General features: G+C 41.9%; 2 protein-coding genes across 8 annotated transcripts; both read left to right on the forward strand.

Annotated features, from left to right (window-relative positions):
- Positions 1-4,670: 4,670 nt before the first annotated feature.
- Positions 4,671-12,870, forward strand: LOC133469792 (protein kinase C and casein kinase substrate in neurons protein 3-like). Of its 3 annotated transcripts, none has more exons than XM_061757333.1 (10): positions 4,671-4,787; positions 6,610-6,703; positions 6,779-6,935; positions 8,092-8,327; positions 9,204-9,359; positions 9,952-10,127; positions 10,239-10,359; positions 11,337-11,404; positions 11,472-11,551; positions 12,158-12,870. In XM_061757333.1, exons 2-10 carry the CDS (start codon positions 6,647-6,649, stop codon positions 12,268-12,270), a joined length of 1,164 nt encoding a protein of 387 aa, XP_061613317.1. In that variant the 5' UTR covers positions 4,671-4,787; positions 6,610-6,646; the 3' UTR covers positions 12,271-12,870. The 3 variants fall into 3 exon arrangements, with proteins under 3 accessions (XP_061613317.1, XP_061613318.1, XP_061613319.1); XM_061757334.1 differs by having other exon boundaries at positions 4,679-4,781; XM_061757335.1 differs by lacking the exon at positions 4,671-4,787 and adding an exon at positions 4,951-4,986.
- Positions 12,871-14,253: 1,383 nt separating this feature from the next.
- On the forward strand, positions 14,254-25,112 carry si:dkey-9k7.3 (circularly permutated Ras protein 1). Of its 5 annotated transcripts, none has more exons than XM_061757283.1 (21): positions 14,254-14,323; positions 14,487-14,585; positions 15,732-15,944; positions 16,142-16,309; positions 16,677-16,805; positions 17,062-17,142; positions 17,216-17,289; positions 18,147-18,314; positions 18,386-18,427; positions 18,561-18,650; positions 18,921-19,072; positions 19,748-19,829; positions 19,909-20,039; positions 20,420-20,504; positions 20,598-20,704; positions 21,073-21,179; positions 21,996-22,113; positions 23,032-23,172; positions 23,252-23,345; positions 23,426-23,452; positions 24,164-25,112. In XM_061757283.1, exons 2-21 carry the CDS (start codon positions 14,498-14,500, stop codon positions 24,284-24,286), a joined length of 2,220 nt encoding a protein of 739 aa, XP_061613267.1. In that variant the 5' UTR covers positions 14,254-14,323; positions 14,487-14,497; the 3' UTR covers positions 24,287-25,112. The 5 variants fall into 5 exon arrangements, 4 of the variants coding, with proteins under 4 accessions (XP_061613267.1, XP_061613265.1, XP_061613264.1 ...); XM_061757281.1 differs by lacking the exon at positions 23,426-23,452 and adding an exon at positions 23,487-23,590 and having other exon boundaries at positions 14,274-14,323; positions 14,396-14,585; XR_009785785.1 differs by lacking the exon at positions 23,426-23,452 and adding an exon at positions 23,487-23,668 and having other exon boundaries at positions 14,275-14,323; positions 14,396-14,585.
- Positions 25,113-25,235: the final 123 nt, after the last annotated feature.

The raw sequence follows: 25,235 nt of genomic DNA on the forward strand, positions 1-25,235 counted from the left end.
TGCGAAAGGCCAAAGACGACTCACGAAATTAGCATTAATTTCACGGTGATTATAAACCTTAAAACAACTGCTACTTTAACACACAGGGAGCAGTAACGCATACAAACAGAGCATACAGTAATAGTCACAAGCATACAGTGGAACCTGTTTCCGTAATAACTCCGTTCCAGAATCGTACGAAAACCGCAGGAAATCAAGGAAATCCAATTCAGTCACTACAGACCCCGTAAAAATATTAACAATTTTGTTTTAATAGAGAATAATTCTAGTTTTAAGGACATAAATCAGCGTGAAATGAATATAAATGACTAATGAAGTGGATAAATGAACATTTAGCATCACTTATACCTTTAGCGAAGACTCTTGATGGCGTACGAAAAAGGCAGCAAGGAGGGAAGGGAGGGGGCCATTTTTTGTGCTCTGTTGTTTCTTGAATTCTACAGTGTTTCTCGCCTACTTTTCTGTCGTATTGTGTAAAAAGAGTTCCACAATGCAAAATTTGTTAACAATATATATAAATATATATATATATCTGTGTGTGTATATCTATAGATAGCTAGATATACACACACGTGTATATATATATATATATGTGTGTGTGTATATATATATATATATATAGCTATAGATATAGATAGATAGATAGACATGCATATCAATATATACACACATAAATATATATATGTATATATACTAAATTTGATATTGCCATAAAAATGGTCACTTAAGAATGGCCGATGTAGCGTGAATGGTGAACTGCGATATACTGGGGATTCGCTGTATATCACAAAAAGGAAAAACTTTATTAACAGGCAGTGGAACACACACACACATGCGCAAGGACAGATGGATTGTCACACCATCTGCTCCCAACGCTGAGTAAACACCAGTCTGACTTTATAAAAATGCTTAAAGGGTAAACTCCACTAAAATGTTGCCAGAAACACAAGGACCTCATTGTGACATCACTTTGTTGCATTACGTGGCCAAAGTCAGATGACGACAAGAGGAGGATTTTTTCGTAGCTGATGAAGAAAGTCATTAGAATAATAGTATTTGTTTTGATCTTTTTGCCATGTCCCCCCCCCCCCTCCCCCACCCCCAAAAATCCAATAATAAGCTTTGTATGTGTGTTACTTGCAAGCACTAAATATATATTACATGTTAAACAGGATTCACTATTAGCCATTATTAGGTTTGTATTAGGAGCAAATTCATTTCAAATCACTCAAAGTAGTCATGCCGGGAGGATACGCTTGTGGAAGACGCTTTCATTTATTTAGTAGCAAAGGAGTGTTAGGGCCACGCCGTAATGTAACGAGAATAAAGTCGGAAAAAAAGTCGCAACGTTAACAAGAAACACGTCAGACTTTTTAACGAGTGAATGTGAAAATTCCCACACTAATGTGAACGCAACAGTCGGAGCGCGGCAGCCGCTGTCTGCCATATATTTAGTGTTTAGTGGGTAATGTGACGCCATATATTTATTTATGTTCATAATTGTATGATTTTTCCCAGTCATATTTTGAATTGTACTGTATTATTCTAATATTCGTTTTTTTTCCCTTCATATTTTTACTTTTTTTCCTTGTAATATTTATACTTCATTATGAAGATATTGCAATGTTCTTTTTTTATTTTACCTTTTCTCTTCAAATTTGGAGCTTTTTCTCAAAATATTAGGAAAACATTCTCTTAATAATACTGTCTTTAATACTTTACCTATAATATAGTGAAAAAAAGTTGAAATATTACAGTTAATTGTTTTTTTAATATTACGACTTTATTCTCGCACTATTTCGAATCGTAGTATAATTTTTTTCAGTGTAGCCCTAATACTCCACATAGGTTATATTCACGATTCTGTTATTTCTGTTATTTCTTTCTTTTAAGGACACTTTGGAGAGGAACTATAAATTTTCATTTCAGATTGCAATACATTTTCATAAGTCTTTTATGGTGCCATAGCAGAAGTCAAGGAGGGATGGATTCATCAGCCATATTGCCGCAATGTTAAACTGTAGGTGCCATGATCACAAAGGGCTTTTTACTGCTTCACCTCCTGACCTTCAACCCCTTTTCAATCTGTACGTCTGCTTCTGTGCGGGTCGGCGGCTTCATTTCAATTTTTTGTTTTGTTTTTGTTGCTGTTGCTGCTACTTGTTGACAATCCTGACAAACGAAAATTCATTTGAGAACATGTGAAGTCATACACAGTAGCCTATGTCAGGGGTTCTCAATGCGGGGTCCCCGAGCTTCATCTTGGGATTCGGCAAATAATTCCTGCATACAGTGGGTATAAAAAGTCTACACACCCCTGTTCAAATGCAAGGTTTTTGTGAAAATCATTCCAAAACGTTTTCAACCAATAATCTGTCCTATAACCTGTACAACTAAATTGAAGAAACAAATTCTTTTTAAGAAGGCGAGTAAACATAAACAACTGAGATAGTGTGGTTGCACAAGTGTGCACACCCTCTCAAAACTGGGGATTTGGCTGTGGTCAGAATTTACCAATAACATTCAAACTCATGTCAGCACATGCCACCATTTAACATGCCTCTGCTAAAATATGTTGAACTTTGACTTTAATATCATAATGGCTTAATGATTATGAGGCGGTCCTTGGACAAATGTCTCCTTGACCCCCCCCCCCCCCCAAGTTTGAGATCCCCTGATATATGTTACTACTTCACCATGGAATTGAAAGTTAGTGTAACCATGTTGAAGAATCTCTGTCTTCCAAATAGCGTGGCCGCGTGTAGTTCTGTTTGGAGATTGGTGTCAAAGCTTTCTATTCTACCGCTCACTCCCCCCCCCGTGATGACCTTAGTGAAGCTGACACATGTTATTTAACGCATATTCTCGCCATGTGAGTAACAAAACCATGACTCATGTATTCTTTCATGCTGAGTCGCCTCAGTGCTATCGCGCGACGGACGTGAAAAGGACTTGAGCCGTTAGTGTAGGAAGCACTACATACTACATGATTGATAAAGTATTTTAGGTCTAGTGAAATGTATAATGAATATGACCACCTACAGTATGAGTGTAAGTATGCAGAGTTTAACAAAGTATATATGACTATAAAGTTTTGTTTTAAATGCGATAGAAGTAAAACTGTGTTGAAATAAATACTGAAATGATCATGTCTTTATTTTGCTCATTGTTGTTTGTACCGTCTCCTCCTTTTAATAATGATCCTATTTAATGGTCTGGGTTCGATTTGACTCATTTGGCAGCCCAGGAGACAGACACATGTTTTCAAGTCCAGGATTATTTTCCCATCAGGCCCTCCAAGCTAATAGCAGCAAAAGGATGGAGCTCGCTGGGAGGGGATTAGATGAAATGGCTTCGTTCAAAGCAAGCAGGGGCCGCAGTCATGCAGCAAACCAAAAAGACGCCCATGAGCTATTCAAAAGAGCTTGGAAGAAGATGAATGAGTTCTTTTCTTTTTTTTTTTTTAAGTTGTTTTGCTTGCACGGTGGTCAGGCTCGCTCACATTTACTGTACAACATTGTGGGTTTGTTTGCTATGCGAGGTCTCTAGGAATAAATTGCCAGTGTTAAGAAGGTTCGTCTTGGGAACATCCTTTACAACAGGATGTATTGAGAAAAAACACATTCCACTTTCTTTATTGTACCAGTACCACCTGTGATCTTTTGTTTTTGGAACTCAGTCTTACACTGATGTTCACAACTTTTTCGGTGCCTTGAGATACAAGTGACCCGACTTGCAAGTTTTTTGAGGTACGAGCAGTCATTGGGCCGATTTTTAAGTTTGACTTAAAATCCCAAATTTTAGATAAAGAGTGTTGTAAGGTGGTAATGATCTCAGTTCACTTGACAACAAGCATCAGTTTGACACATGACGAGTAAACAGTTCTTCAAAAAAGTTTATTGCCACTCTTAGTTGAAGTTTACTGTCAAAGAATACACAAAACAAAGAGAATTACACTGTGTGTATTTAAAACAACCACACAATTTAGCCTTTCAGTCAGTTATCTTAATGCTAATGCTAAATAGCATCTATGTTGTTGCGCCATAACCCTTTAAGCAATGGATTGAAAACAAACAGTGCAGCAGCAGGTGTAGACAGACAAGAATAACATTATATATTCACAGTCATATATTCTTTTTCCTCTGCAAAGAACGACTAATATTATTGCTATACTGATGAACAGTATATCTTAATGTCTGTCTTATACTGCCCCCGGGTGGTCATGGTGCGCACACCAGAAGGAGCAGTCCAATGGCCAATTGATGTAGCGTGACAAAAAAAAAAAAAAGATTCATTCTTTTGAGGTCATGACTATATGTTTCTAGGAAGTACAATATTATGGAGTGCTATATTCCTCATTAAAATACACATTGCAGCATTTATTTAGGTGGAAAGGCTGGAACGGATTAGTGATGTTTTTATTGGTGGTGCTGCAATGTTTGGTTGCATGGGAATTCAAACTGCTTTCATGTGTTTTTTTTGTTTTTTAAACAGTGGTATCTGTTCTACTCAAGTACAGATTGTGAGTACTTTTGCCATCTCTGGCCGGCACGCCGTTGTCACCCACCGTCTAATAAGCTCACATGACTCCGCACTATGTCGACACAAGTCAAAATGACACTTGTGCATCCCATTAGCACCATATAGAGAGTGACAGAAGGTGGGGCCATCTTGGGGAGGGGGGGTCTCCCTCGAGGCAGGAGAAGTGATAGTCAAACAGGAGTGAGGGGATGCCAGGGATGGACTTCAAGTGAGGAGAAACGAGAGGAAAGGAAATCAAGGTAAAGGTAAGACCAATGTGACTCAAATCAACAATGTCGTGTGTGTGCGTATAACTTGAAGTGAGGCAAAATGGGGTCAGTAGAGAGAGGGGGGTGGGGGTGAGATTTGTTGCGGGGGGGGGGGGGGGGGGGCATGCTGAGAGGGAGAGCCTCCAGTAACAAGTGCTGCTCACTTGAGTAATCAGTGGTGATTCACAGACAGCATGTAAGTGCTCACGGCCACGACTGAGTGCTCTGTTGCCGCCTTGGCTTTGTTTTTGGCTTTGCTAAAATAGCGTGGCCATTTTGTGCTTCTGCGTGTCCTGTTCGTCCTATTCCAGTGGTGGGAAGTACAAATGTGTTGTTACTGTACTTAAAGACCCAGTAAAGTGAGAGAGATTGGTTTTCTTAATACATTACACGTGTTTGAAGATAATTGCTGAAAACGTGCAAAGATTGAAAACTATGTAGTACTGAATTGTGGACATATAGTGTTAAACAGTTTTTTACCATTTCAGTTTTCTGAATTTTTGGGGGGCGTGGCTAAAACAGTATCACATGACACACTTGGGCATCAGCGGTTATCCATCGCAATTGTGATGTACTGTTAGCTAGCTAGCGATGCCTCCACCCTGAAAATTCGGAAAGTGTGAGCATATCACGCAGAGACTGGAGGAGAGGTGAATTGTTTTATTTTTGATATATATTTTTAAAACTCCTACATGAAAACCAGCATGTGGACCAGGTCTTCGTTATGGCATGGCAACTTGAGAGCGCCTCGTTGTTGGCTGTGAGTGTGCGCATGTCACAGAGAGAAGGCAGAAGAGCGAGTAGGGGTGGGAGGGAATTCGACATGATAGCCAGTATGCGGACAGTAGCTTGACGCTGTCGTGGTCGCGTTAGAGTGCCTTGTTGTGATAATATTCCAGAAAAACCTAGAAACCTAGAAAAATGGATGCTACTTCATCTAGCATCTTCTCAACATGTTTGAAAATATCTCCACTTAAAGCCTTTTTTTGTGACTACTGTTGAGGACTAGCTAGCAGCGTGCCGCGGTCATGTCTTGTGGCGCTAAGGCGTGGTTATTCACTTTTGCATTACTCACACACACTACATACATGCAGACTGTGACTGCTGCCTTCTTGCATGCACAGCTTCTTTTGCCACAATTTCCTCGTTGATTCGCCGCAGTACTCTCTTAAAAAGAGAGCCGGAGTGGCTCCGGACACTGCGTTCTGTATTAATCACAGCAAAGGGGAAGATGACCTTTCACTGCTGTTTATTTTTGGGAAGAATGCAGGAGCAGCTGTTCTATTCCTGCCACAACATTCTGCCCCCCACCCTCCTTATGAATTTCAGTCTGCCACCGGAACAGCTACACACGTAGCCAAGCTCGCTACGGTATAAATAACAGCTTGTTAAACTCATTGGCAGGAAGAGCAGCGACACTATTGCGTCATTATTACTTTAATATATTTTCTACTGCAGTGATTCCAAACCAGATCATCAGGTGTGCCACGGGATATTATCCAATTTTCGCTTAATTTCGCTAGCGACGTATAGTGACAGGCAGAACAATGAAATGCTCTTTCACTAGATAGCAGAAGCTACAATTAACGTGTGTTGCCATTCGATCTTCAGATACACCGTCGCTCGTAAGCTTGGGGCGCTCGTAAAATCCAGGTACAAGCCTCGCTCTCAGCTCTGTACATGACGAGCTTGCGCTAATGACACGGTGGAGACGTTCAACCAGTTGCATGATAATCACCGGCGTGGCTCAGCCAACAAAAACTGCGTTCCTTTGATTGAAATGCGTGTTGAACAGCCTAGCAACTCTCTTGCATAACAGCAACAGCTAGGTTCCCCTCTGCGAGAAAGCCACCATCATGGCCAGCCTCCCCCAAGAACCGCCTCAGGACACTGCCAAACAGAGCTTCTGGATGGTAAGCAGTGTAAGTTAGTTTTGCTCGTGCGTTGGCCAGGATACAACTCAATGGTGCTGCGTGTTCTTCTTCCAGCCTGGGAATTACGTACCAACGGTGCACAGAACCCAGCGGTCGTACCAGGCCTGCAACGACCTGGTGGCTTGCTTCGCGGAGAGGGCCCGGGTAGAAAAGCAGTACGCCCAGCAGCTCAGCCAGTGGAGCAGCAAGTGGAAAGCCGTCGTGGACTCTCGTGAGTGCGCGCCATGGCGAGTCGGCTAAAGAAAGACCCTCCGGCTTTTTTTTCGATATCCAGCTTGAGGTCCATATACTAGTACACACTTTGGCCTCACTAGTAGGACAATTCGGGGCACTGGTAGAATGACTAGGGTGCACTAGTAGAAGGACTGTCTTATTAGTTAAGTTTTTTACCAATACTTGCAGGCTACTGCTTTTTTTTTCAATCTCAAAAAATGCTCAAACGCCTTTTATGGAAGCCGCTTGAGCATTTACTCAATGTTACTAGTGAGGCGACAATGTGCACTAGGTTACCTCTGTGTGCCACTAGTACTACTACTGAAGTGCTAGATATGAATTAGTAGAATTTCACCTGTAGTACTAGTAGCATGCAGTTGTCAAGTACTGCACAGTTTCGCTTCACTCGTGATATGTAGTTGTCATACTACTATGCAAAGTTACCTACTAGTGAGAGAAAAAAGCTAACTAGTACATTGGTGCCTTGATATACGAGTCTTATTCCTTCTGTGACCGCGCTTGTAACTCAGATCATCTTTACCTATTAAAATGAATGGGAGTGCCATTAATCTGTTCCGGCCGTTTGTAATGTTTTTACTAAGACAATTAGCACTCATAGTATTGTACTTCAAAAAACAAAGTCCTGATGTAATTTAATAGAAAAGTAAATACATTAAAGTAAATTAATTTTGTTTTTGCTTCAATTCAATGGGCATTGTGCTGCTCCATCTGTTGTGCACGCCTTGGCCACTTGGTGGCAGTATCATTCAGAAATACGGTTACACAGTACATAAAGGAGACAGTCACAATTCCTCAGTAAGCCGCAGTAATATTAGTCCTTCTTTGCAGAGGATAAAGAATATATTGAGCTTTTATTCAAATTGTCTTACTAGTGAGGACAAAGAGCATTCTAGCATATGGACCTTAAGATGGATTATGAAGGTTTCGAATAAATGCTCAAACGGCGTTCCGTACCCATGGTTATTTCAAAGAATTGATCAATTTAGAAAATGACTCTTGATTCATTTAAAAGGAGTCCACGTGCTTTAGACTGGAAAGATAGAGACCATTCCTTCTTTACTGGTTCCATGACTCACGTCCGAGACCCGCAGTGTTTCAGCCCTCCATTTGTCATGTACCCGCCCTTCCCCCAGGGCCGCTCTACGGCTCGCTGATGACGGCCTGGCAGAGCTTCTTCACCTCCACCGAGCGCCTGTCCGCCCTCCACTCCTCCGTCTCGCAGTCTCTGGTGGCTGAAGAAGGCGTGCGGGTGAAGACCTGGCAGAGGGAGACCTTCCCCAAAAAACTCTTCTGCGGCTTCCGTGAAAGCCACGACAACGGCGGCAGTTTTTCACGAGCGCAGAAACCCTGGAACAAAAAGCTGACCAAGGTCCATAATATGAATTCTTTTTGAATGTATGCTTCAGAGTGGTCAGCTGACTTAAATGTGACTACCAAAGAGCTCCCCATCCAAAAGAAAAAGGAAACTAGTTTCACAATGCTATAATGATCATTTCCAATGAGTTCCTAGTGTCAACGCCGCTATCTACGGGGACCTGTTTGCCCAAACCTGAATTTCTGCCCGTTGAAGAACCTATTTGACGAATGTATACGTTGGTTGCGGTATGCACTTGGATTCCGGCTGACGAATATTAACGTCCACGGCAGTGAATGAATTCAAAATGACGCAAATGGCATGAGCTCACGCTAGTTCTCAGTAGTGCAAAAACCAGGTCAAGTCGAGAATGATTCTGCGACTTGCTGTTGCCTCGAGAGGGCCCCCGTGAGACCACTTGCCCAGTGTCGACTATCTGCATGTGGATCTGATGAGTCTCGGCTTAGCTACGGATTTCCAACACGAAACAGATGTTCCTGCCCTCACAGAAGTCATGTCTCGGTGATGATCGACATCGTTGCCAGTGATTGCGAAGTCAGTTCAGATGTTTATACGAGAACTTAATTTCCCATTCTGGCGCTGGAGTCATTTGTACGTATTATGGAAAAAAGTGGTGCAAATCGCATAGGCTGGTGGATGAGCGAGTACGATCAAAGCTTTTTGGAACCGCAGCAAAAACTGTTGTTTATGCTGTGCGATGGATTATTTGTAAAGCAATTCTGATGTGCGCAATTGCATTGCCAAAAATTACAGCAACATTTGGTGACCACTCCCATTTCCAATCATCTTGACTGCTTCAGCGATAGACAGTTGGGTTATTTGGCTTCATTTGCGTGTTTATATGCGTGTGTGTTTGTGTGTGTTAAACAGCTGGAGAAGGCCCGGACCGTGTACCACAAGTGCTGTCAGAAGGAGCAGAATGCCTTGGACAAAGAGAAACAAGCCAACGACGCCGAAAATTTGAGTCCGGAGAAAAAGCAGAAGGTGACGGAGGCCAGAGAGGTGGCCACGGTCGCTAAAGAAAAGGTGATCACCTCAAAAATCAGAAGAATAAATACATTTGATTTAGGTGCATGTGCTTATTCACTCTTGCTACTATCTTGTCCAAACGCTGTCCTTTAACCTTGAATCTTTCTTCCACGCGCTGCCCTCATATGGGCGTGTTGTCGTGACTCCGCTCCGTGTTTATGAAGCCCAGGATGGGAGCGGTGACATCTTTCCCCACTGTAAGAATTTGAAATGCCATGAACCCGTTCCAGCCTCCCCCAAAAACAACATTTTTTCTATGAGAAAAATAGTATAGCATTGTACTTTATAACAGCATACAGTAATGACAATTAAATGGAATGTAACGAGGTTTCAGTTAAATTTTTTGCTTCAGTTCAATGGACATTGTGCTGCTCCTTCTTGTGTGCGCACCTTGACCACCTGGGGGCAGTATAATACAGATATCCTGTAGATAGAGACTCCTCATTCCTCACTAATATTAGTCGTTCTTTGCAGAGGATAAAGCCTATATGCCTGTGTGTGTTTTTGATACAATCTGTCTACATGTGTTGCATCTTTCTTTCGTTCTTTGCGAGTAAATCCGATAATGCTTCTTGCGGACGGTCGGCAGGCTCGGGAGCGCTACGAGAAAATCCTGGAGGACGTGACGAGCTACACGCCGCGCTACATGGAGGAGATGGAGGTGATTTTTGAGCAGTCGCAGGAGGAGGAGCGGAAACGCATCAGCTTCTTGAAGCAGGCCTTTCTGTCCATCCACAGACACCTCGACATCACCAACAACGAGAGGTGACGAGAGGAGCGTCTTCCGTGTGTAATGCCATTTGACAAAGGGATACGTGTGCGTGTGCGTGTGTGTGTGTGTGTGTGTGTGTGTGTGTGCGCGTGCGCCTATGTTAGTGTAAAGGAGGTTTACAATGAACTTCACCAAACGCTGATGGCCATCAACGAGCAAGAGGACCTCAAATGGTGGAAGAACAATCACGGTCCTGGCATGCTGACCAACTGGCCAAAGATCCAGGTACAGAACCAGAACGCTTACAAATTTTCACGCATGTCAGAACAATGTTCCCCATTGAAATGAATTAAAATGTCATGAAGCAGTTCCAGCTCCACCCAAAAAAAACCACAACTTTGTGTTACGTTTTTTTTAATAAAGTAACGTAGCACTGCATTTTATAAAGACATTATCAAGTGTAATAAAAGAGTATGACGTACTTTATACTGTAATATCTTCCCCCCTGAAAATTCGCAAATAATTGGAATTTCATATAGATGCCACAAGATGGAAGCAAAGGACTTCAAACGAAGAGATCATAAAGCATCAATGCCATGCTTCCGGCATGTCCACGATCATGAACCCATGTTACATAGATGACCGTATTCAACAAAAATGAGGCTGAGCCATAGTATTAGCTAGCATACTAGCCTGAATAAGACGCTAGCACAACTGATGTGACATCACAAATATGCGCGCTGGCATGTTACACAAACAGTATTAAGTTACTGAAATCAACTTTTAGTATTTACACACAATAATAGATGTTAGCGAATACAGGCAAATTGTAATGGCAAAGTAGACTTCACTACTATGTCCAGCTGCATGTGGAGAGAAGCAGAAACATACTTTCAGTTTTACTTTTTTGTTTTGGCAACAAAACAAGAAGTTCTGAACGCAGTTGAAAAAAAAACCCACGATGAATGAATTAAACCTAACAACAACAGTGCTAACATAATACTTTAATTGCTTTGGCCTGAGCAGAAATGGATAGCTGAGATTTTCAGCAAATATGCGAAGAAAAAAAAAATCCAGGAATGTGCAAATTCTTGAATGCCGGACCACGGTGTTCACTGTACTTCCTTGACGCCATTGTCTACTTTCCTTTTAGCCAGGGCTTTGGCATCATCTGGTGGCATTTTAGGGCATTACAAAATTACAAAATTCATGTTCTGTCCCATAACTTTGACTAAAGTATCTGTCGAACATGTTTTTTCCAGGAGTGGGTTCCATCGGTGAAAAAGCTGAAAAGAAAGAAGAGAGTCCAGAAAGGCAAAGAAGGTCGTCCGTAAGTCAATTTATTCCCAATATTTAATTCTTGATGCCTGCTGTTTCTTATAACTTTTTATTGTTAGAGTGATGATCGGAGGCGTGAAGGTTCGAGCTCTGTACGACTACACGGGGGAAGAGGGGGATGAGCTCTCCTTTAAAGCAGGTGACACAGAAAAATATACAAATATATCAAGTAAATAAGTATGCATAAGTATGTATAATATCTTCATTTAAAAGAGTCTTGAAGTATGTACTAGCATACATACTACGTACTAGCGCTGCCTTGGCTTTAATTGGTTCCTTGACCCAGCTTGTTACTCAAAACACTCGCATCTCAAATCTTTTTTTTTCTCCATTGAAATTGAATTTGAATGCCGTTAATCTCTTCCAGCCCCATATCGCGCTGCCTCTGGTGTGTGCGCCACATGGCCACCAGGGGGCAGTATAATTCAGTCTTAGAGAGACACACAAAGAAGAGTTTTACAAGTGACTCAGTAATGATTCCATGACATTTTTGCAGAGGATAAAGAATGTATGCCTGTGTTATACACTTATGAGTTGTACATAAGTGGACTCAAGAAAATATTGAATATTATTAGAATATTATAGAATCGATTGAATCCCAAAATGAATCCAGATGCTGTAGACTTAGATGAAAGCAAAGTGAGGTGTGGGTATGAGGGGAACTGGTCAGGAATGTTCAGATTTCATCGCGATATGTAATATTGCTTGCTCGTTATGATTGACACCGTGTTTGTTGCGGTCCCAGGTGAGGAATTCTTGAAGGTGGAGGAGGAGGACGACCAGGGCTGGTGCCGCGGGGTCCTGAGCGGAGGGAAGGAGGGCTTCTACCCGGCCAATTACGTGGAACTCGTCGAGTGACGTCACGCTTTCTAAACTATTACGTGGCGCGTGCTCACACGCCAATAGGTTTGGTTCAAAATTCCCATCGGAACGTCTTCTCTGTATGCGCGTGTGTCACTGACGGGACTTAGCCGACTCACACCTCGTAAACATTTGCCCTGGCACAAATTTACAGTTGCGTGGTGCGTGTTCACAAGGCTTACGTTTACTGTACTCAGATCAGGGTTTCCCAGGTTGTGGCCCAGGGCCCCAAAATGGGCCATTGGTCAATTTTCATTGGACAGCCAGTACAACTGAAATGTAAAGGTTTTAATGAACATCAGTCAGGCATGCTATTTTCTTGGCAACTGGATTTTTGATTCGAGTTCTACCGAGATCATCAGTTTATGTACAGTTTACGTCAATGGTAAGGTACTTCAACGATGTGTTTGAGTGCGTTCGGGTCGCACGAGGAAGCGAGTTTGGGTCTTGAGGTGAAAACATTTGGGAAACCCTGACCTTGAGGAAACCTTTTCTAAATAAAAGAAACATGTATTCATAAAAAAACAATTTAAAAAAACATGCTTTCCATCCACTCCAGCTTTTTTGACACAAGTGAATAAAATGCAGAAAATGTGACCGGAAGAAGTTGTGTCGTATTTAGTTGTTATATATTATTTTGCATTGTAGCATATAGTTGAAATATTACTGTATTATAGATAGATAGATAGATAGATAGATAGATAGATAGATAGATAGATAGATAGATAGATAGATAGATAGATAGATAGATAGATAGATAGATAGATAGCTTATTATTACAAATACTAATATTGCACAAAACATTTACATTAATTGAATAAAATATAATCAAAAGAAAATAAAAAATGTGGTTTTGGCAAAGTGACTTTGAGCCCCTTTTTTATTATTATTGCTACTTATTATATTTTACTACATAGGATTATATAAAATTTTGTGTTTTTTATTATTTATAATTGTTGGTTATATTATTATTGATAGATATATTACAATATGTATTGCAAATATTCATTGTGGATACAGGACTAGAAAAAATATTTAATGTTACTCAACGACAATTTTTTAAAATATATATGATAGCCAATCAGCGGCACGGTGGCCGACTGGTTAGAGCGTCAGCCTCACAGTTCTGAGGACCCGGGTTCAATCCCCGGCCCCGCCTGTGTGGAGTTTGCATGTTCTCCCCGTGCCTGCGTGGGTTTTCTCCGAGCACTCCGGTTTCCTCCCACGTCCCAAAAACATGCATCAATTGGAGACTCTAAATTGCCCGTAGGTGTGACTGTGCGTGCGAATGGTTGTTTGTTTGTATGTGCCCTGCGATTGGCTGGCAACCAGTTCAGGGTGTACCCCGCCTTCTGCCCGATGATAGCTCGGATAGGCTCCAGCACGCCCGCGACCCTCGTGAGGAGAAGCGGCTCGGAAAATGGATGGATGGATGGATGATAGCCAATCATTTTGATTGATATTGGATTTTTATAATTTTTGTCTTTCCATATTATTATTAGTAGTAGTAGTATTAGATTTTCTGTTATATTATTTTTGTTAATTGAACTATCAATTTTAATAGGTATTATATATATATATATATATATATATATATATATACGTATGTATGTGTGTGTATTGCAAATATTCATTGAGTATTGACTGTAAAATCATATTTAATTACACAAATGAAATGAAAATCTGGTAAAGCAAAATGCAATAGTTGGAAAGATAACACAATAATGACTATAATATAATAATTAACAATTTTGGTTCAAAATGTCAAATGAATACTTTTAACGTCATTTCTCGTCCTTCGAACTTTCCGAATCTCGACTCCCCCGCGCCACCCTTGCTTTCCCATTCACAAATATCGAACTGGAGTTAATGCTACGCGATGGATAAAGCGTGGAGCTTTGCAGACGCGTACGACCGGTGACGTCGACGACTCCGCGGGCCACCGAGCCGGTCCGGTGAGATGCCTGACAAGCACATCATGGATAACCAGATGTCACTTGCAGACTTGTAAGCGTCCATGTCTGTGATCGCATTGCTTGCTTCTCCCTCCGTAAGTTTTACAAACACACACACACGTATGTTCATTTATTCAGGTAGTTAATGGCTTTGATTTTGGCCTCAGGTCAGCTTTGTCATGCAGGAGTGCTTCAAGATGATGTTGACAGTCAGTGTTTATGATGATTTTGCTGAAACGTGGTTATTTCACTGCCCAGGCCTGCCGGTCATGATGGAATTTGCTTGTGATTTCGTCTATGTGCCTCCACCAGTCGGTCCAAAGGACAGCCAGCAAGCCAATGTCTTCAAGCGCTCAGGTGGGAATTGAAATTGGATATTCTTATGCGTGACCGCTCGGTTTTTCTGGACTGAAACGTTAGCTTCATATGTTTTGTGCTTGTTTATCGAGTGCAGCTGTTAAATATGCCACCGACTGGCATTGTACGCTTTTACTTTGAAGGTCTGACCTTTGACAGGATGTGTTATACAGATGTTGCCGAGCAGACCGGGAGGCTTGTTATTACTTTGTTTGTCTGTTGAAAACCTGTAGTTCAATTTTTGACAAAAGGTGAGCATGTAATTTAGCTCCTGCTTTTGAAATCTTTTTACAATTATCTTACAGCTTAATTGACCAGTTAGTTATCCATGTGTCTTTCCTTGTCCGTAAAATATATTTTTCACCATGCGCTTGTATCCGTGGTTGCAATCGATTTAACTTTAAAAGAGATTGTCCTATTTTTGTGCAACTTGGTTTGTGTGTGTGTGTGTGTTCGTTCGTTTTTTTGTTTGTTTGTTTTAAAAAAATCTTGTAAATATGGAAAAACTACTGTACCGTATGTGGACAAAAGTATTTAGATACCTGTTCAGTTCATTGAAAAGTATTACACTGAACCCAATAGGGCCCTCCAAGTGTAACGAGCAGGTGTCCCGATACTTTTGTGTGCATTGTGTAAATTTTCCTGCGTGCAATTAAAACAATTACATGTAATTCAAATGAATCAACCGTGCTCAGTCTGCTCAACTGGGGAGTACCTCGCCTCTTTGCCAAAGTCTGCTGGGATTGGCTCCAACACACCCGTGACGCAAAACAGGAACAGTAGAATTTCATTTCAATTGATTTCGAGCCAATTTTATAAATGACTTTCGATAATTTTCTAGAATACTCAAGGCTGCAAACAGGCCGGCTTCCTGTTCAATTTTCGGGCAACGGTTCTTGAGACTTTTTCGTCCTCGAAATCATCCAATTTTGCTCTGCTAAGATTCTTTCACAGGTAGTCGCTCCGATTTTGTTTCTTCGTGAAGTATTGTGCAGCAGTTGCCGGGAGCAACCTTTTCTGTCATCCTTCCATGATAAATGTTGCTTGGATATAAGCTCGCGTACAAGTCTTCCATGTGAGTCATGCAGGCTTGACGGCTTGAGAGGAACACAAAGGTGTAATCTCTTGTATTTGCATTCCTCGCAGCGCTTCTACCTCCCGTCAGCTGGGTCCGTCCCCTCGGGGCGCCCCCTCCTCCTCCTGTCGAGGTCAAGCCGGGTCACTCGCCCCCCACCAAAGTCAGCGAGCAGCCGGACGTGGGCGAGCGGCAGGAGGCGGCGGGCTCGGGGTCCCGCTTCTATGACAATGTTGTCTTAGAGCTCAAATCTCCCAAGCGGTTGACACCCGCCCGAAAGACAGGTACCGCCACAAACCGTAAAAGTCGAGCATGTGCGTGCGCTTAAGCGTTATCGGAAATACAGCGTCTGCGCAACCAATTTCTGCCTGACAGTCATGATGACAGATATGTACATGCAGTCAGGCTATTATGACACCTTCGAGTAGGTAACACACTTTACATCTTACAGTTATATGCTGCATGTATGGCTTTCCCGCAGCTTTGCTTCCACCCCACCTGAGACCTCCGCCTTCTCCCGGCCAGCCGTCTCCTTCTGATAAGTTTACCGACGACGACGTAGGCCCTCGGTCATCGTCGGACACGGACGCCGCAGCGAATATCCAAGAAGGCACCGGGCTCGATGGGAATGCGCCTGGCCAGACGGCACGTAAGCAAACAACAACAACAAAAAAGGAAAAAAAACATTCGAAATAGACCGTTTCAAAATGGTTGTGAGTGGCTATCGCTGAGCTGCAGTGAAATGACGACATCAATTGTTGTTTTTGAGGTTGTGCCACCAGATATAATACCTCTAAATGTTTTGGGGATTTTTTTTTCTTCAGTTCCTTTAATAAAAATCTTAATGAATCAAGGGGAACCTGCTGTTGAGGAGTTGGCCGAATTTCATCGAGTTGAAGGCTTTATTTACTAGTAGTTCCATCGAAGATCGCTTGGGCTTTTGCGACCTTGGAGTACGTATGACGTCACGGCGGAAAGGTCTAGTGGCCTAATTTGAACCGAATGACTTCCCGCAGCCTCGGCCCCTCCTCTTCCTCCCCGTCCTTCCTTCATGAAGAACATGCCGGAGTATGTGGTGCTTCTGCCCGCATCCTCCTCCACTGAAAAGCCGCTCCTGTGCCCGCCTCCAGCCACGCCACCTCCAGGTAAAGATCACAAAGACGGCAAATGTCCTGCAACAGCAGTGCTGAGAACTGACCGAGTACAAATACTTTGTTCCTGTACTTCGATTATTCGGGAATTGAGTCCTCATTTTTCTCACGGGAATGTACTCTTAATCCCTACATTAAATTTAAAAATAGATAGCTGTACTTTCTACTCCTTACTTTGTCGAAATGGTATCGTATCTGTCCAGCTACTTAAGTACACATTGTGAGTACTTCTGCCACCTGTTCTCCACAGCGTCCACAGACAATGCGGGCCCTCTGCCGGGAAACCCCAACGTGATCCTCGTCAGCTTGGGAAAGCTGCTATCGGAGAAAGGTCAGTCAACTTTCACCGCCATTGGCTTTTTGTCTTATTTGCTTACGATGGTTGATGGTTGTGGTTTTTCCAGTGCAGCACACACAAGGAAAACCCACTTCCTGCTCCCAGTGTGGCTCTGTGCTGGGCTCCACCTATGACAACCAGGTATGGCAGACATTCTGGGCTGTTTCCACTTTATTTCGTTGGATATATGTCTGTCTATTTATCTATCTACCTGTCTGTCTGTCTGTCTGTCTGTCTATCTATCTCTCTAGCTAGCTATCAAGAGCTGTCAAGCTAGCTAGGTACCTAGCTAGCTAGTTAGCTAGCAGTGTCACACAGTTCTACACCACTGCGCTACAAACTATATCCTCAATATTAAAGATATTGTTCAACTCGAGAATGCCATTTCGGTAAAAAAAAAAAAAAAATGCGTGTGAATGATGAAGAGCTGACGGAACTGAAATGCTGGGGAATTAAGTGAATTGTTACAATGTGGAATGTGAGACTTTTCAGTTGGAAGGGTCTGAATCGGTCAAGTAATGCGAAAGGAGGGAAATATGGAAAGTATGTCTTAGTTTAGCAGTTTTACTGAGAAAATTGGGGATGTGCAGGGGAATGGGAATAGTTTGCAAGATATCCTGAATGAGCGGAACAGTTTGAAGTTGGAATGGATCAAATCGGTCGAGAAACGTAGGACGAGGTGCTGTAAATATGTAAAACCTCTCTTACATTTGGGACTTACCGTACATAGTGAAACGTGTTGGATTTACCGGGATGTGGAAAATAGTTCCCAAAATGTTCTGAATGAGCTGAACAGTTGCAGTTTGAAATGGGAAAGATGGGGGACTTTGCTGTTGAATGTCTCATTCACTTGAATAGAGCTTTTGGGTGGGTGGAAAATGTGGAACTCTGGAAAATGTTGGAAGGTGTATCAAATTAGTTGCTCGGATGCCGTGAATTCTGTGACTCTGTGACTCAGGGGTGCGTATTTCTTTGAACATGATCTCCTTTTACTGTAGACCAACGGCTGTTACTTCTGTGAGCCGCCCGAGCGGAGCAGCGTCCCCAGTGGCGGTTTGCAGCACGGCCTGTTCGTGCTGAGCCCCTCGGAAAAACTCCCGAGCGCTTCTCAGCCTCTGCTTATCTTCTGCATCGACATCTCGGCCTCCATGAGCATCACCTCTCAGGTAGACGGCGCCACAAAAGGAGCTGCGTTGCCTTATGGCACAGATTGTGATCGCGTTCTTGTCTTGTTAAGGTGTCGCCGGGTGAGCAGTTTATCCACAGATCGCGCCTGGAGGTAAGACACTGACGTCGTAGAGCACGGGTGTCCAAACCCGCTCCGAGCAATTATATATGGTGATCTTGAAAAACTGCTCCATCGCAGCTTTCTGTACAAGGTGATAAGGCAAATACTGTTGTGTTCATCCCAGTTTGTCCAGGAAGCTGTTTTATTATGTGTTCACAAACTGAGCAAACAACACCCTGACACACCCGTGGGGCTCATCACCTTCAACTATGAGGTAAAACTTCAATACACTGAAATGACATTGCCTGGACAAAAGAAAAAAAATCTCTTAGTTAAGTTATTCTCAAAGTGTGACCCAGGCTCCCTCTTGTGGTAAAATAAAGAATCACTGCCTAAGTACAGCTCAGTTGTATTTAACTTTTAAATTCGGTACGTTTGCGTTTAATCTTTAAGAACAGTTTGTCAGGAACCAATGGGTTAAAGGAATCTGTATTATATAAAGAGAGCAAAGCAAAAATCCTGTTGTTCCCCCAATCGCCTGTAGGTGACAGTACACGGATACGGAGATTTCCCATCACGTGTCCTGAGCGGAGATGACTTGATGAACAGTGACAATCTGAAAGTGGCTGCCACTGTTTTCCCCACTCCACCTCCGCTGTCACGCACTAAGCGCTTCCTGGAGAAGCAAGTGACAGAGTACGAGGAACATCATCTACCATCAGCCCTGTTGTCTTTTTGTGTCAATGTTGACGAGCACCCAACAAAAAACATTTTGAGTATTGTTCTTCACACTTATTTGACATTCTATTCCTTCCACCTTTCTCAACCGATTCAAACTTCTAAATATTCACAAATTCAAGACATTTGTGCAATAATTCCACAGATTCCCACAAGTCCACATTTTCAATATGAAAAAAAAAAAGGGGAATCTTTCACACATTCCAAGTTCAAACTGGCATTTTGGGAACTATTTTTCACGTTTCCCAAACTCCCACCTTTTTCATTATTCCACATTTCCTGGCACTACATTCATAAATGATGCAGACATTTGACATATTTACCTCCTCCTTCCACATTTCTCGATCGATTCAAACCATTCCAATTTTAAACTGTCATCCAGGACACAAGCGAGACCGTTTATCACATTACCCAAATTCCCACTTTTTCACAGTAAAATTCCCAAATGAAGACATATTTAACACAATTACTTCCTTCGCCCACATTTTTTGACCGATTCCAACCAGTCTAACTTCAAGTCTCACATTCTACACTTCAATTACTACCACCATATTCCAGTTCACACGCAATTTCTACAGAAATGGCATTCTCTAGTTTTCTAATATTGTGGTGCTAATGTGTTTTTCTTGAAAGATTGTCTGCCGTGGGCATCACGGCACTGGGCCCAGCAGCTCTTGTCGCCGTCACCATGGCCTCCAGACACCCGGGCTCCAAGGTGTCGATCATCCACACCTAATTAACAATGTTTTTTTTCATCAAATCAAACTAGTGATATGAACTTTATGTCCGAAAAGGTGATCATCTGTACAGACGGGAAGGCCAACACGACGTTAGGGAATTTGGAGGTGGAGGACAACGACGCACGGACCCTCCTGTCGTCCACCATCTTCTACCAAGAACTGGGGGGAAATGCTGCCAATCAGGGGTGTGTAGTAGCGTGACAATAAACAATACTGTGCAAAAGTCTCAATATTTGCGAGCTCAATGCTAAAATGATGGGAAACGCTACAGACGGGCTAATGAATAGCATCTATGTGGCGGTGGTATAACACAGACAGACAATATAATAATACTCCCAGGCATATATTCTTTATCTTCTGTGAAAAATCATTACTGCAGTTTACTGGGTCACGTACAGTAGTTGTGAAACTTTTATTCGTCTGCGCCTGTATGACTGTATTATTGGCTTGATCATCATGCACAAACTAATTCATCCCTTACTCTATTTTTTTAAGTACATATTATATAGTGCTATTTCCCTTATTAAAAAACACATTTTACTGTCAACGATGCATCTTTCACTAGCGTGACCGTGTCAGTGCTGTCTATAGAGGGAACTGACTGCAGGCTGGATGAGCTGGGACGTCTCGCTGATCGCACAGGAGGAAAAGTAATGCATTCTCATCTTTATTTTATATTTCTCTGTCCACTTTCATCGCATTTTTTCATGCCATCTGACGCATGTTGTCTCCGTGTCCGTCAGGTGGTGATCGCTAATCCCAAAATGCTACAGTCGGAGTTTGAGCAAATTATTGAGAACAGCACTATCGCCACACAGTGCACCGTCACGTTGATGCTGCCCAAATCAATGTAAGACGCAGCAGCTCTCTTGGTTGTACTGTTTCTAGTGTGTGGATAGTTTTTGTTTTTTTTCTCTGTCCAATCAGATTTCAGCCTCTTTGTGTTGCCATGCCAGTCTAATCTGCCCAGGGCCTTTAGAATCAGTAGTGCTGGCCCATGGAACTGAAATTATATTTAACCAATCACATTTCAAATTCGCCCTCAGAGGGCCAGATCGCTGGCCCCCGATGATATTAGCATTTTTCTGTCCTCTGATTGGCTGGTCAGAGCACAGCTTCTTACAGCCAACTTTGACCGGCAAAACACATTTGTAAATATTGATTTTGAACTGCTCCAGATGATGTGTGCATAATCATTCCTGGGTTTCAATGATGCAGGTGTATGAGAGGAGAGAAAGAGGCGGGACACAAAGTAGCCAGAAAGGTGGGAAATGTGCACCTGGATAAAGAGATCACCTTCCAGTTTGTGGCCAACGAGGGAGAAGGTAAGCGAAACCGATAGCGTCACATCGCTCAGTGTGGAATTTTTGCTGAGAAAGACAAGAAATTTGGGCATCACGCCAGGCAAAACACAAGACAACAAAGTGCGGAGGCGTAAAGGTGATGACTAAGTTAATCGCTAGTAGTAATACAACTAATTCAAGTGCTCATGGAAAGAACGAATGAGCATGACTGGTTATGTTTCTCAGAAAAGAGTTGATGGCAGCTGTCAGGCCAAACAAAAACGCGCTAAATGGAAATAATACGTACTGGAACACAGCCCTTAATGAATTCAATTATGATGACATAACCAATTGTTCAATAAAATAAAAACATGTTAAATCTGTGTGCACAATCAGTTGTTTAAATGAAATAATAAATGAGTAAATAGAAACAAAAACATGTGGAAAATGTCTGTATGTCTTAATTAAACTGTTTTTATTTTGTATTTATTAGAATAGGTTTATTTTGATAATAATCATTAATTTTAAAACTGTACTATTTGTAATTGTTTTCATTATAATTAATTAACCAATTATTCGATTAAAAAAGTTTACTCTATATGTAAAAATACCTTTTTTTTTTTTAAATATTACTAATATTTATTTACAATAAATGAATTAACATACATTGTCTCCTTCAATCCCTTTAGGTTTAAGGGCGAGGCATGTTCTGTTTTTTTTTTTTTTGCTTCTTATTTATGAATTATAGTTTGTATCTCTCTTACTCTAATATATATATATTATATATATATATAAATATATATATATTATATATATATATATATATATATATATATATATATATAATGTCGGTTGCAGTGTCGTCGCCAATGTCCGGCAGCGCTGTGTCCGTCCAGCTGCAGCTCCGATACATGCAGAGGAACGGATGGCGGATGCTCCGAGTGTTCACCGTGACCCGAAATGTCACTCATGAAAGGTGATGGAATGCATTTGACGACCCGAGTGTATGCGAAAAGTATTCCCAGCACTTTATCTTTCCCACACTATGTTACGTTACAGCCTTTATAGCAAAATGTTGTAATGTTCCCCCGTTATATTGTGGCCTTCATCTACTGTGGCTGCAGATATTTTTCTGGAACATACAGTATACACTTGTCCATCACGGACATCTGCAGTTCATAGTGATTGTTGTTTATGGCTTTTTACGGTATACACACAGTATAGGTAGTTTCTGGTATGTGGAATCTATGTGGCATCACAGGGCCGCAATTCTAAAAATAAAAATAAAAAAAATGATGTCAAATGGTTTGTACTTGGCGTCATGGTGTTTGTATGGGGAATTTGTTGCCCTTGTTTACATTCTGCGGGGATGGGAATTCTGATGGGAATTTTGCTAATAAACAAAGCGAGAGGTTATCATTTTCAAGGAAGTGGAAGTATGACATCTTGGTTGTTCGAAGAGCTCTTTGTTTTGGGGAGGGAGGAGTTAAAAGGTTAGCTCGTTGTTGGTACCTAGAGAATGACGTGTCACGGCGTGTACGTTCTTGCTTTGCCGAGAGGGTCATTAAAAATTAAAAGCTAACCAACGACGTTTCATCGAAGTAAGAGTAAAGTCGAATTTTTATAAAAATGTCGGTGGTGGACCAAAGTTTAACAGTAAAACTACTAAATGTGCATTGAAACGGGTTCTCTGTTTAACGGGTGTGTGTGTGGGGGGGGGGGGGGGGGGGGCCTTGCACGGGGCAGTATTCAAGCTAGGACCGCCACTGTTTACGAGTTGGAGATACAAGCGACCAATTTTGGAATAAGGCCGTAACGTAACAAAATGCACTGTACGTGAACTATGTTGCGTCAGACACGCTGAAAGCGACAACTGCGCTTCCCTCCTCCTCAGCTCGGTGGCGCTGTCCTCTCTGTCTCTGCCCATCATTCAGCTCAACTCCTCACAGGCCAGCGCCGCTCTGGCCGTCCGAGGCCGCTTCCTGGACGCCCGGCGGGAGAACGAGCAGCAGATGAAGCTCATCGAGAGAGCGATGTGAGTATGACGGCGACGCGAGAGCGAGCGAGATCTCATTTTTCCAAGGTGAAGTCTCGATTGTCTCGCGCGTCTTCAGAGAGCACAACCGCAGCGCGGAGGACAGAGAGACGTACAAGGAATGGGTCATCACCATGGAGCCGATATACAACAACATCTATAACTTCACAAGGGTCTGTTTTTTTGTTTTTTTTGTTTTTTTAGTGTCACACTTTTCTTCTAGTTCAACTTCATCATCTTGAACATTTTCCAGGCTAAATCTGTCGTCTCTGACTCACAGGTAAATGACATCACACCATTTCTATCCTTTGTAGATACTTTTCAGCGGATACTCCCTCTTTTGCTTGTTCATGCGAGAGTCCTTCCTGTTTGGATACTTCCTCCTACTGTACTGACTGTTGGAAAACCTCCTGCTATGGTACTTCCTCCTTGGGTACTACTTCCTGTTGTAAAACTTCCTTCTCGGGTCCTCCCTGTTTGGATAATTCCTACCAAGGTACTTGATGCTAAGGTTCTTTTTGCTAGGGTACTGCACTTCCTGTTTGCATACTTCCAGCTAGGGTACTTCTTTTTTATTATTTATTATTATGATTTTATTATTGCAAAATATACTTTTAGATTGCTTCCTGTGAGAATACTGCGCTTCCTACTAGTATGCATCATGTTATAGTTCATACCATAACACTTATTTTAGCTAGAATACATCCAGTTGGAATACTGTACTTCCTACTAGAATACATCAGAAGACTGTCGTTAAACACACTCCCTGATAAAATACTGCTTCTTGAATAATTCGCACTAGAATCCTTCCAAATACTTAACAGATTGTCACACTTCCTGCTCAAATACTTTCTTCTGGAATTCCCTCTTCATACCTGGAACCCACGTGCAATATTTCCCGTTGAAACTAGAGTACTTCCAGCTATTGTTACTTGGTGCTAGAATACTTCCTGCTGGAATACTCCCTAATTCCCCTGCGTCCTCCCAACAGTCTCTGACAGACACTGGCGCAGCGCTGCTGTACACCATGAAGCAGAGCAACAGGAAGACCATCATGATAAAGAATCAGCAGAACCTTCACTTTTCACCCCATTGGAAGCAATCCAAATACTGAAAGGCGCGCACACACACAAACACACACACACACACACAGACACACACTGTGACACACACAAACTGCTGATAAGCTGCATTACATTCAGTGTGTTCACTGTATGAATTGTTTAGAGGCTTTAAACTTTGTGTTGTTTTTTTGTTTTTTTGCACTGACACCACGCAAATATACAACTGCACTGTACAGTATGTGCAGCTTGACAACAATGAAGGCTGAAGCACATCGGCTGCCATTAAGAGCAGGACAGCAGCAGACTCAAGTGACAAAGGGCTCTCAAGTCCGTGAATGGCGGCAACTCGTGGCGTGGACGCGATACGGGAGCCACGTCACCGCGTCAGGTGTGGCGGGTGACGTCTGCTCCTGCGGCAAATGCTTTCTCAAGAGCAGAAAGGTTGACTTAAATGTGTATTTTTCTCGGCCCCTTTGTAAAATGAAATGACAAACTTTATGTAAAGTGTGTCATGAGTGCACTTGTTCTTAAGACTCATGCGTACAACATTACATACCAGGGATGGGCAAAGTATGGCTTTTTATAAGCGTTTAACGCTTTATTTCCATATTTGAGTACTACATACTGTAGTTCTCAGTCTTGGCACGTTTTCAGCAATCATCTTTAAACATCTAGAATGTATTTAGAAACAAATCTCTGAATTCACTATAAAAGGTCTTTAATGTGGCCCAGCATGTATTTACATTAAGAGTCCTGTAATATTTGTTGCAATTGGATCATTAACATACATTTCTTTTAAATGAATTTGATAATGAATGGAATTGTTTTTTATTGATTAATTGTAAATAACATTACAATTAAATGTATTCAAAATGACATTTCAAATGAGAATCATTTTGGTGTTAAAATAATTATTTTAGTTATTTTTTTTGACCTTACCTCCAACTGACCTGTCTTGTCTCGTCCCCATCCCGATTTCGTAACAATATGCTATAAATG

This window comes from Phyllopteryx taeniolatus, chromosome 19 (genome assembly GCF_024500385.1).
Source record: "Phyllopteryx taeniolatus isolate TA_2022b chromosome 19, UOR_Ptae_1.2, whole genome shotgun sequence".
NCBI classification, from domain to species: domain Eukaryota; kingdom Metazoa; phylum Chordata; class Actinopteri; order Syngnathiformes; family Syngnathidae; genus Phyllopteryx; species Phyllopteryx taeniolatus.